We start from the raw sequence: 13784 nt of genomic DNA on the forward strand, positions 1-13784 counted from the left end.
CCATAGGAGACAAAAGTGTACTTTATCAGTTTTGCAGTTTGAGAATGATGTGAGTCTTTCTTAAGTTACTATTAGAACACTACAGATAAGGGGCAACACTGTATCTGACTTCCCATCTGATGTAGATGAAGCAGTATTTTATTTCTAAAGTTGCAGACTTTATAATATGCTTTGGGTTTATTTAAATCAATAATGTAAAAAATTTAGTGGAAATACTTTTAGTTCTATTTATTATCTTGAAAAATTAAATATATAAGATACCAATGCTTAGTTGAGACCTTAAGCTTTTGATAGGCTATGATCTGTTCCAAGTTAAACATATAAACTTTGGGGGCATACTAATTTCTTTCCAGCTTAATGGTTTTTATCTCGAACATCTGAATTGTATTTTTTATGACCCCACTGAAATGCTTATTTGAAAAAAGAAAAGCATTCATGCTGAGTATTAAAGGTAGACATTCTCTGACATTAATTTGTAGATTCTGTAGACATTTCAGAGAGAAACGTTTGCTAGAAACTGGTCAGGGTAGAGTAGAAGAGCTGCTGTAGCTGTTTAATTCTTTAGACAAGTTTGTATGAATTACAAACACCGTATCTGATTAAGCAAAAAATCTAAAAGGTGGGACCTTTACTTTTTTCTGACACTGTTACGTGAGCAGTTCATCCTGTGCTTGACATCCTAGATACATGGGAAGTTTACTGGGTCCCCCTCCCCAGTCATTACTGGTAAACTGTCATCTTAATTTCCCTTCTCCTCAGGAGTCTTCCTCATTCAGATCACTAGCTCAAATTGCAGTCACAATATATTAGTCCTTTTATCAAAATTTAGCTCATGTAATCCTGATTTGAAAAGCAGAAACTCTTGGATGTGGTTTATCCTGTCTTTGTGTAGATCACTTCAGAGAAGAGAAGAAGAAATAAATTGCCTTTACTGATTCAGAGATAGGTTTGTATTAGTGAAGTCTGAGTGATGGAGTACTCCATCACTTAGGCAACTAAGTTTTGCTTTGTTTTGAATCATCTAGAGTAACTTAATAAATTGTTGAAATGGTTCCAAATAAGGGTTCTCTTGAGTCTCCTTTAATCAGTAGACATAATTCATTTGTAATTCCTATGAGCTATGTATAATAATATTATTAGTTGAAATAGTTTTAACATATGTCTTTCAAAAATGTTACTATCACTGTTCAATTGATTCTTTTTGCTGTCGTTAATTATTCAAAGAAAACTTTTAGGTTGGACCAGATTGAATTTTATTATAAAATCTGAATTATCAGAGTATGAGTTAATACAACTTCATTATCTTCTTAAAAGTTAAACAATCACTGGAAAGCTTTTCAGTTTTTTAAAATGGCAGTTTAAAAGAAACTTGTTTTGTATTTCAGGAAAATTGATCCAAGTGGTGTTTGGCCATTGGGATGTCGTCACTTGCCTCACTCGTTCGGAGTCGTATATCGGGGGAAATTGCTACATTCTGTCAGGGTCACGTGATGCAACCCTTCTGCTCTGGTACTGGAATGGAAAAAGCAGTGGTATTGGAGATAACCCGGGCAGTAAGTACAATTTATAAGTAAACTTTTACAAGTGAAGTATAATAACATTTTGCAGTGAAGTTTTTACCTGTTTCATCATGGTGAAAGTGAAACTGAAGTATCAAGTAATTTTAATTTCTTACTTATAATTTAAGAAAGCTCTAGATAACCTTGTTATTAACATTTTGTGACCAATGATAATTCAAATTCAAGGATAAAATCTCATTTTCATGTGTTTGGTTATTCTTATCTGAAAATGCTAGTTCTTCGTTGGGAATGGCTATCACCAAATAAAATAGAAGAGTTTAATTCACAAACAATAAGATATAATGTAAAAGAGCAATCACATATTATATTGTTTATTGAATTCCTATTTTAGAGGGCAAAAAAAATTATAATTTCATGGAAACAAACCAGTGTTTAGAAAAAATATGCTTTCATTTACATATTAAAAGATAAAACAGGTCATAAAAGGCCAATATGGAATATTCAAATTGGTTGTTGGTTTCTCAAATGGGAAATGAAAATGTTCACCAACAGCCTTAAACATCTTTATGAAACTATGCTGAAGGCAGTAAAACAAAAAATGTGTAACCATTTAAAATTGTAATTCACAGAAGGCAAAAAAGGAAGCAGCTACCATTAAAACCAATCGCACACAGCTGCAGAAAAGAAATGGCTTTAGAAAAACACATTAAGAAGTAGGAAAAAACAATTAAAAGGACCACCTGAAAAATGAGAATTTAATTAAAATGATTATGACAACACTGAAGAGATCCTGCAAGAATAGCATTAAATTTTTTATTTCATAGGTAGAGCATTTTAACTGCTCTTAAATATTTAGTTTCTTAATTTAAAGCAAGTTGCAATTTGTTTGGCCTGAATACTGTGGTACTTACTTCTGTCACTCAGTCCCAAGTTATAAAACAGCCTGATTATGTTTAAGTCCATCGTATTTTGAATTGACTTATTAAAGCTGTGCTTATTAAATGTATATTATTTGTATGAAAGTGAAACCTTTTTAAAAAATTTACTCAAGAGCCAGTACAGTTTTAAAAGAAGTATATGCAAAGTATTTTTACCAACACTGTTTCTGCTTTGTATGTATTCTGTTTGGTGTGATGGTGAATCAAAGTTTTTATTTTATGAACCTCTAAATGTATTTCTTATTTTAATCAAAACATGGACAATTCCCTACACAAATTAAATGTGAAAAGTAACTTTATGGCTTTAATGCTATGGGTAATAGTAGTCAGAGCAACTTGAGTGTGTGTGCCTGCATAGGGAGGTTAGTGTGTACATGTGAGTATTTCACGTATTTACACAACATCTCCATTTTAATATGTAAGTAAAAGTAATGATTTTAAGTTTGTAAGCTTCAGGGAACTTTGTTTTTTGCATTCTTTTGAGAAGTGCTTCATGTTCTTTTCTTTATGGAGCCTTATGTTCTGTTCCTTCCTCCTTTCTGGCCTTTTAAGATGAGCGGCTACTTTCAATTTCCTTTTTCCCTGTTTCTATAAACTCAGTTATTGAGATTCACTAAACTGTCTCAGACAAACCTAGATTTGACACAGACAGTAAGCATACCATTTTGTTATTTATGTGAAAATATGTAGGAAGAACTTTGCTTTAAAATAGTGTGAACTGTTTCATGCACACATAGCAATCCAAATGAAAAAAAAAATTCTTTTTTTTTTTTTTTTAACTTCCTTGACCTAACCTTGTTCTCTATGTCATTACTAATGGGTATTTTGAAAAGTAGCTAAAGGCTTTCTAGCTACACTTAATGTGCAATTGTTGTTACATTTCAGAAATGTAAGTGTATTTTAAAATAAATGTATTTTAGAAATATTCAGCTTTTCTAGAAAGGATAAATGTATATTGTAAATCAACCTAAAGATGATTTTTTTATGTGCATGACATTATAAAAGTGAATCAAGCAGGAGTGACCAAATCCTGGAGTTTAGAGTAAGGCAAAGCTAAGTTCTGTGCTTTGCTGTGCTGTCTTGTCCGTAAAATGAAAGCAGCGATAGTAACTGGCTTAAGGTGTTATCAGAAGCACAGACTGCTTCAGAGCAAATAAATCACCACACGAACACCATCTTGCTGGTATTAGAGTATATATTATAATGTTATATTTTCCATAAAGCACTTCATCTATACCCTCTCATTGTCTGCAGTATGGTGGATGTTAACTCCTAGTAATGCTGGTAATGAAAGGGAAAAAAAAAAAAAAGAATAAACTTAACAGCACATCTAATAAAAATTTTAGAGAATTGTAATGACTCTTGATAAATTAAATTACCGTTCTCACAGTGAACCTCATCCTTTCGGGTCCTTTTGTAATGTCCCAACTGAATTTTTCTTTAACTTTGAAGGGTGAATCTGAGAAAAAGACAGATAGGCACTTTTTCATATAATGAGAATTTCCACACATTAGAATGGAAAAATGAATAAACCACTGTAAGCTTTTCAAAAGAAAATGACAAACAAAAACAAAGACATTTGTGCTGCGTGTGAACTGTTTTAGCACTCATGCAAGCTGGTTCAGATTTTTTAAGCCTGTGGCTCACTGATGGCTCCACAGTGCAGCCGCTGAAGTCACAGATTTTTGGATGAAGAATTTTAGATTATGCTTGCTTCTCTGTTGTGTCTCTTGGATGAACTGACATTTAAGAAATAGCCAGGCTTTTATATACAGAACTCTGACGTGGTCTATAGATACATATAGTGCCTCAACTTAAAGTTTTGAATTTAGACTTTTCTCTTGCTTGGAAAGAAAATGGGTAATTAAAAAAAAACAAAACAAAAACTAGACTATTGCCTTTCCTGCATTTTATAGGTCTCATCCAAGCATATAACTTATTTATTTCAAAAATCATAAGAATAAGCTAGTAATTTTACTTGCTAGTCTCATAAGCCTATGGCATTACCTATAAATCTAATGTTAGTGCTGTATGTAAAGTTGATAGCTTTATCAGTTGTTTTTTTTTTAACTCATGTTATCTAGAGTTAATAAGTACATTACTCAGGCAAAATCATGCTAATTCAAACTGGATAAAACCTGTATATAGTATAACATGAGGCTTTTAAAAGGATGCACATGTTTTATGAAATCTGACTAGGTTATGTAGCAAAAGCCTTGTTTTCCTGTATGACAGATGGTTTTTCATTTTTGACTCTATTGTCTGGTGATAGTTATCTCATGTGGAATGCAGTTTTCTTAATGAGAAGAAAAATTTAGATAGGATTCCATTTAGTTGTGGATTTTTAAAATAAAATTAACCAAGAACATTTCAAAAAAAGACGTTTTCTGCATGAAAGCATATCTCTCTTTGCCCTCGTACCCTTTGTGTTTAAAACTGGATTTTGTCCACCAAAATGCTTTCCTGGAATACTCATTTTTCCTTCGCAATAATGCTATCCAGACTGCACATTTCCAAATTTTGAAGAAAATGTTCCCTGATGCATTCAATTGACATTTAAATACTTTAAAATGATCTTGTAATCAAAATGAAAATTCACAGAAGAGTTATTCACCGTTTTTGTATTGTCTTAGATCATAAACTTAAAATCAAATTCTCATTAAGCATCTAAATGTAAGTGCTTATTAAGCATTTTTAGGTATCTGAGTAATTTTTTTTTTTAAGTCACAGTTGAATAGCTTTAGAAACAAACAGTCGATGACTATGAGGTGTTGCATAGACGGTGTGCATAGTATTTCAGTAAAGTAGTTTTCCATTCTCACATTCTGTTTTTGATTTGATTGAAAGGTGGCATTTTTTTTCTTCTTTGCAATCAGACATGCTAATCTATATCAGCTTTCTCCTTTATACGAATGGCGTCTGCTGGGAAAAAAAAAAAGTTTTTCTCATAACAAGATTCTGTTAAGAATATTTCAGCACCATTAATTAGAAAGAAGGTTTTATTAACCATAAGGCTAGCACTAACAGACCACAGAGCTGTTTTTTAAAGTACTGTATGCCATGGCTGCCCTGCTTTTTCTCTGTCGAAAACTTCATTTTGTTACACTCTCATCAATCACTTAAGTCATTACCGTAAATCCTACTGTTGTTAATTTTACTAGTATCACCCTAATGAGACATCCCTGCTATAATTAAAAATGAATTCTAACTTTAAGGCATTCTAAATTTTTTTTTAATGAATTTAGAATGATCTTGCCATGTAACCATAAATACCACTGATACACATAAGACTACTCATCAAGTCTTTAAGAAAAGTGGTATCACAGTATGTCCAGGTGTGACTTATTTACTGGTTGTCTCTGTGCACATGTGCTTATGCATATGTATATTTTTGCGCACATATTTAGGAATTATGTTCTTTTTATAATAAAGCCTACTATGCTTTACTGAAGCTACCGATAAATCCTTATTCTTTGTCTTGCCAGAATATAGGTGGATGTAACACAAGAAGTAAGCGTCCTAGAGCGCCATCTGCTGGACTCATTGGGGGGCTTGATAGCTCTGAAAATCAGTACTTGTTAAAACAGGTGTACTTTGTTTTAATTGCCTGTGGTGTAGTATTTATGGTTCAAAAATGTCAAGATATGTACATCTGTGTTGAACTGTATGAGTTTGTAAACGAAATAACATTCTTTCTTCTTTTGCCCTGCACTAACCTGGATTTGGACTGTTACAATCAATATTTTGTTTAAGGAGAAAGTAAGCACAATATATACCTAATGAAACAAAGCATCACAGTTTGTAATGAGAAGAATTCTTATCTTATTAATCACAGGTCTTCAGTAGGCTATAGTTGGAGGAAATTGTTTGGATGATATTTTAACTTTGGCTTCCTTATGTTCACAGCTATTATGAAAGCAGTGTTTGAAACGGTTTTTTATATCTGGGATATGACTCAGTCTGATTCTTTGTCTAGAACATGGCTCCTTCCATATATATCTCATCAAGAACATTCCTTGTGGTTTGCGCTATAGCACTAAGATTGCCCTGTATTTCCCCCTTTTTCCTTGAAGAATTCATCAAGCATGGTTTGAAGCAATATGTTGGCAGTGTTCAAGTTCAGGTGACATTAAGACTATGTCTATGAAATTCTCCAGAAGGGCCAGGATGTTTGGTGCCCCATGATGTAATGCAGGCCCTCCCGTTCCAGCAAAACAACTCTGTATTTACTGCTTGTAACTAATAGTAGATGTGGTAAAAGGAACTATATTCATATGGCAAATGAATACAGCCTTAATGTGCACCATATGCAGAGTGGTGGGGTGATGTGCCAATATATCACATTTATTTACCTTGTTTAGTTGCGGGAAAAAATGACTTTACCATTCAACCCATGGGTTCTTGCCATATAAATATGAGAACAGAAGAACAGATGATTTATCCCTTCAAATTGGAACTGGGTATCTTCATATGAACACTTTAATAGTGCAACACCAAAGAAAATTGCCTGATACTTTATGCTCAGATAGGAAATTTAATTTCAAACAATGGTGGGAATTACCCATTAGTTAGAAGCTACAAATTCTCTATAGTCAATGAAGTGTAGGCTCTCAAAGAAAACTGTGAATATGTCTCCTCTCATTTGACTGAGACTGGACGTACTCTGAAATTTCAAGCTGCTTCCTCCCCTCTCTTTTTGAAGCCTGAAGTCAGGAGTCTTCTGCTTTTAGAATGTTGTGTGGGGGATGTATATTACTGTAGCACTATTAAAGACATGGTTAATGAAGACCTCCTGGAACAACATATTAGGTTGACTTTCAAAGAGTTTGCCTCTTTAGAGAAATTATACGACATCTTTGTGCATATGTACCTTACATTGTGCTTGAGACAGTCCTGAGAATTCGTGAACAGAGACACGTTTTTATATGAAATTAGGTAGTAAATGTCCCTGATGACTTCTTTACCAGTTGCCCTGTTTTTAAAAGTAATTTTGTTCACATTCAAATGGGTTTGGTCAAACTTTGTATTTTGGACTTGAAGTGGTTTTTGTTTTGTTGCTTTTATTTATTATTAAACGTATGTATTTTTAATTGAAGGGTAATTGCTCTACAATATGGTATTAGTTTCTGCCATACATCAGCGTGAATCAGCCATAGGTACACATATGTCCCCTGCCTCTTGAACCTACCTCCCAGCCCTCCCCACTCCCTCTGGGTTGGGGAGAACCCTGGTTTGAGCTCCCTGAGTCAGACAGCAAATTACACGGGGAAGAAAAGCCTTAGAATTCCTTCTGCCTCTCATGGCTCAGGTCTTCATGACTCTTAAGCTTTTTAGTTTTTATTCTCATAGCTTACCACTTTCTACAGCTGAGAGAATGCTTTATATTTCCTCAGGGTGAGCAGGGTTGGGAAGTTTCTGTTTTTTTTTAATTGAGATATAGTTGGCATCTAACATTATATGCATTTCAGATGTGCAACATCATGATATTTGTATAATTGCAAAGGATCACCACAGTATCTAAATAACATCCATCACCACACAGTTACACTGTTTTTTTCTGACATGAGAACTTTTAAGATCCACTCTCAGCAACTTTCAAATATGCAATATAGTATTATTAAATGGGCTTCCCAGGTGGGTCAGTGGGAAAGAAGCCGCCTGCCGACGCAGGCGTCAGAGGAGATGTGTGTTCCATCCCTGGGTCGGGAAGGTCCCCTGGAGGAGGAAATGGCAATCTACTCCAGTGTTATTGCCTGAAAAATCCCATGGACACAGGAGCCTGGCAGGCTACAGTCCATCGAGCCAAAAAGAGTTGGAGACAGCTGAGTGACTGAGCGTGATTGTTAACTACACTCACCATACTCTACATTAAATTCCCAAGACCGACTCATTTTGTGAGTGAGTTTGTACCTTTAGACCACTGTTGCCCGTTTTGCCCACTCTCCACCTTTGGCAGCCGCCTCTGGCAGTCTGCTCTCTGTATCTCTGAAGTCAGTGTGTTTTGTTTTTAAAATTCTACACATAAATGAGATCATAAAGTATTTGTCTTTGTCTGAGTTGTTTTTCTTGTCACAGTGCCCTTAAAGTCTATCCGTATAGCCACAAATGGCAGGCTTCACTTATTCTGTGCGACTGATAGTCCACTGCGTGTGTGTAGCATTTCATCCATCCATTCATCCAGCAGTGGATACTTAGGCCATCGCCATGTCTTGGCCATCGTGAATAATGTTGCAGTGAACATGGGGTGCAGATATCTTCTTGAATTAGTGTTTTCGTTTATACCTAGAAGTGAACTTGCTGTTTTAATTTTTTGAGGAAACTGCATACTGTTTTCTATAGTATTTGCACCAATTTACATTCCTACCAACAGTGCACAAGGATTCCCCTTTCTCCACTTTCTTATCAAAGCTTGTTATTTCGTGTCCTTTTCGTAAAGCCAGTGTAGCAGTTGTGAGGGTACCTCACTGTGGTTTGCATTTCCCTGGTGATAAGTGATGTTGAGTTAGTTACCCTTTTCTGTACTTCTTAGCCATCTGTATGTATTCTTTGTTAAAAAAAAAAAAAGTCTATTCAGATCCTCTGTCCATTTTTAAGTTAGATTGTTCTCTTGATGTTGAGTTATGTGAATCCTTCGTGTGTTCTGGATATTAACCCTTTTCAGGTATTATGATCTGTAAATATTTTCCCCCGTCCCATCTGTTGCCTTTTCACTTGGATGATGGTTTCCTTTGCTGTCCAGAGGTTTTTAGCTTGATGTAATCTCACTTGTTTATTTTTTGCTTTTGTTGTCTTTGCTTTTGGTGTCAAATCCGCCGGTGTTTCAAATTGCTAAAGATGTGAAAATCCTCTATACTTCTCACTAATGCCTTACTTATGTATCTTTAACAAATGTTAAAAGTGTTGAGGAGGACAAATTACAAAGAATTTTATGTGACTTGGATATTTAGGATAGATAGATAAAAATAGTTATCCATTTTTGTTTTTGTATTTATAAGAATCATAATATTAAACATCAACAAATATGAATAAGATTTCAACAACTTTTCTAAGTATCTACATTCTTTTTGGAGGCAGTTTTACAATGTTGATGTTTCCAGACACACATACGCAACTACAGAAGCTATCGAAGAATTAGAGCCAAAGACAAGGCTGTCTGTGGGGAATTGACAAGTGAAAAATCTCAAAAAAGCTAGGATAAAAGAAGTACACAAGTTAAGTAAAGTTTGATGTGTCCACATGATGGAAGACTGTAGAGCCATTAATGTATTATGAATTGTGATATTGACGTGAAAGTATATGCTCTCCGAATTGGTAAGTGTAAGAGATCACCAAACTACACGTCTAATAAGATACATTTTAAATATTTGTGTCGGTAAGTGGATACTTTGTATACTGTGTATTGCTGTTGTTCAGTTGCTCAGTCTGTGCAACTCTTCACGATCCTATGGACTGGAGCACGCCAGGCTTCCCTGTCCTTCACTGTCTCCCAGAGTCTGCTCAAACTCATGTCCACTGAGTCAACGATGTCATCCACCCATCTCATCCTCTGTCGCCCACTTCTCCTCCTGCCCTCAACCTTTCCCAGCATCAGGGTCTTTTCTAAGGAGTCGGCTCATCACATCAAGTGGCCAGAGTATTGGAGCTTCAGTTTCAGCATCAGTCCTTCCAATGAATATTCAGGGTTGATTTCCTTTAGGATTGACTGGTTGGATCCCCTTGCTGTCTGAGGGACTCTGAAGAGTCTTCTCCGGCACCCCAGTTCAAAAGCATCAATCCTTCCAACTCTCACATCCATACATGACGACTGGAAAAGCCATAGCTCTGACTATATGGACCTTTCTAGGCTAGAAAAAAGTCTGCAATAATAACTGGTTCAATGCATGATACTGGATGCTTGGGGCTGGTGCACTGGGATGACCCAGAGGGATGGTACGGGGAGGGAGGTGGGAGGGAGGTTCAGGATGGGGAACACATGTATACCTGTGGCAGATTCATGTTGACATATGGCAAAACCAATACAATATTGTAAAGTAATCAACCTTCAATTAAAATAAATAAATTTATATTTTAAAAGTAAAAAAAGCACAAGAAAAAAAATAATAACTGGTAAATGCAAGCAATGGTCATTTTAGGTAGTGGAACTTAGAGGCATTTTTTCATTTTCTTCTTCATAATTTACTAAATTATATGAATGCTTTATATAATGAAGCATATATAATTTGAGCATATATAATTTCAATAATCAGAGACAATAAATAGGTTTTACTGGGTAGGAAGATACCTAGTTATTGTAATGTACCTTCTCTTCCTGCTCTCAGTTATATGCTCTGGCTATATCAGAATTAAATGGATTGTTAGAGAAGGTTGGAGAATCTAAGAAAAAGAGGAATGGGAGAAATCATAGTCTACTTTCTAGAAATGAAGGTATATTTTCCTCCCTGACAGGAAAAATAGGAATAAGAACTCTTTCTAATTGGTATTTATGTGTCATAGGATCAGATATTGTGCTTTTGCTACAAAAAGATGTGTGCAGCAGAGGGTGAAAATATGTATCACCCTACCACTGCTCGCTGGTGTTACTGAGTGCCCCCTACGTGCTAGGCACAGCTTCAGCACTTTACATGGTAGCTCGTGAATCCTCACAGTAGTCCTGGTATTGTGTGTGTGTGCGCGCGCGTGTGCGCGCGTGTGCGTGCGTGCAGTCGTGTTGGACTCTTTGCAACCTCACAGTCTGTAGCCCACTAGGTTCCCCTGTGCATGAGATTCTCCAGGTAAGATACTGGAGTGGGGATTCCTTCTCCAGAGGCTCTTCCCAACTCAGGGATTGAATGCACATCTCTTGCGTCTCCTTCACTGGCAGGCGTATTCTTCACCACTGAGCCACCTGGCAGCCCAGGCCTGCTGTTATCCTTGTTTTATCGATGAGGCACAGAGAGAATATTAGTATGCCTCTACTTTCTAGATCTTTCTAGAACCATGAGAACTTACTAGATTGAGGGCAGGAGGAGATTGCTCACATGTACTAGTTATCATTCCAGACTTTTTTCTATGCCTAGACAGCATATTAAAAAACAGAGACATCAGTTTGACAACAAAGGTCCATATAGTCAAAGCTACGGTTTTTCCAGTAGTCATGTACGGGTGTGAGAGTTGGACCGTAAAGAAGGCTGAGTGCCGAAGAACTGATGCTTTCGAATTGGGATGCTAGAGAAGACTCTTGAGAGTCCCTTGGACAGCAAGGAGATCAAACTAGTCAATCCAAAAGGAAATCAACTGGAAGGACTAATATTCACTGGAAGGACTAATGCTGAAGCTGAAGCTCTAATACTTTGGTTACCCGATACAAAAAACTGACTCCTTAGAAAAGACCCTGATGCTGGGAAAGGTTGAGGGCGGAAGGATAAGGGAGCAACAGAGGATGAGATGGTTGGATAGCATCGCCGACCCAGTGGACATGAATTTGAGTTCTCATAGTTTTCATAGTTCTAGTAAGACCTATGAGCTTCAAAACCCAAGGGAAGGGAAGCATAGCTAGCAAACTAGAGCCTGGATTCAAACCCAGGCACTCTAGGCCAGAGGCACCATTCTTACCCACTAAACTGGACAGCATTTTAAATTTCACTTTATTGGATCATCAACTGTGGAAAATTTGATGCAACTTTGTCACTAAAGCACTCTTAGTATTTGCAGAAGATAATTTTATTACCTCTAGCAATCTCTAGTTAGTATTGAGTTCTTAGAAAATGTCATGATAAGGTTTTGTACTTTTTAAATACTATTACACATGTTAGGATTATACTTTATGTACAATTGTAGGTATATACTCACACAAGTACACTTTTTAATGTAGTCTTAGAAGATGATTCCATTGTCATAAACTTTTGTTTATATAAGTTCATATAAACTTATGATATTATATGTAGTATATATCATAGAAAGGAGAAAGGGTATAAATTAGGAACTTAGTATTATTGAGTTTTAAACCAACATTATATTGTCTTATATTAATAATTCTAATAATATTTACAAGAGGAAGCTACCAAATTTTATTGTTGGTTGTCAATATTCTAAATGCAGCCATGACTTGTTTTCTGTAATATATATGTTCAACAAAATCAACATGTTTTCAAAACAGTGGAAAAAATCCATAATGAAAGGAAAAGAGGAAAGGTTGGTAGAGATGCTATAAATAGACCAAGTCTTAAATAATTTCTCTTTGTATAATTAAAATGTAGTGTTATCATTCCAATTGAAAAATTAGAAAGTTAATGGGAAGATTTAAGAAACATTTAACAACTAACCTCATCTGCTTCACAAAAACCATTTCCTCTCTTGATTTACCATTATGGTGAGCCACATGAGAAAGCTTAGTCTTCAGTTTTCAGATGAATTTTTTCATTGATGGATGCTTTATAGTAATCAGATATAATTAAAATGGAATAAAAGATGTGCAAAACAGAAGTATCCAGTTTTAGGAAATAGCGAGTATATATAGTACTTAGATTTTCTTAAACCTATATATATGTAATAATTATATATTTAGGTCCTTAAATTTACATTTCCTTTCAAAATAAATACTCGATTGAAGTGGGTTTTTTTAAAGCAAGGTTTCATATTTTGTTTTATGTCTCTAAGAGGTCAGATGGGTATTAGATTTTGCTAACCTGGAAAATTATATTGGTGGTTTTTATTTAAAAACCTTATTAGTTGATGGTAAATACTTATTTTGTATAAAAATTAAGTTATAATAGTTTGGACTTCGGTGCAGCTTTTTGATCTTTCCAATAATAGATATTTATAATTAGCAGGCTTATAGTAGGGTCCACAAAACCTTATCCAGTGACCATTTAAAATCAAATCATTTACATATACAGGGTCGTATTTTCTTGCATTTGTTTCCACAGTGCATTGCACATAATTCATACTCGGTAAATGTTATATTAAAGTGAAGGAGTTAAAGGAATGAATGAATAAACAAATGAGAAATGTTAACCTCTGTCCCAGGAGTAGTTAAACTTAAGTTTTAATTGGAAGAGTTAATTTTACTTCTATAAAACTAAAAATAAGGAAATGTTGACCTCCTCTTCATTTCATGATAGATGGTATGAAAATGGTAAATGAATGAAGTGGATTCTCTCTGCTAGTAACAACGTACTTCAGCTGTTAATGAGAACTTTGCAGTGCCTTTGGAAAGTAATTTAATTTTCATTAAGATTAAGGAGATGATGGCCAAAATACCAAGAACTTTATTCATTTTTAAAAATGCAAGTCAAAGTTTGCCAGAAATAGGTGTCGGGGCTATTTTTACCTGGCTTATTAATTCCCT

The 13784-nt window shown here is 35.2% G+C and overlaps 1 protein-coding gene across 10 annotated transcripts in view; it reads left to right on the forward strand.

The window, feature by feature from the left end:
- LRBA (LPS responsive beige-like anchor protein) overlaps positions 1-13784 on the forward strand; it is a 749961-nt gene that overhangs the window by 717219 nt on the left and 18958 nt on the right. For all 10 annotated transcript variants that reach the window (XM_015101368.4, XM_060400971.1, XM_060400970.1 and 7 more), the window contains one exon: positions 1386-1553. In XM_015101368.4, the coding sequence (XP_014956854.3) occupies positions 1386-1553 (168 nt within the window). The remainder of the gene's footprint in view (positions 1-1385; positions 1554-13784) is intronic.

The sequence above is a fragment of the Ovis aries genome, chromosome 17 (assembly GCF_016772045.2).
Source record: "Ovis aries strain OAR_USU_Benz2616 breed Rambouillet chromosome 17, ARS-UI_Ramb_v3.0, whole genome shotgun sequence".
Lineage (NCBI taxonomy): Eukaryota > Metazoa > Chordata > Mammalia > Artiodactyla > Bovidae > Ovis > Ovis aries.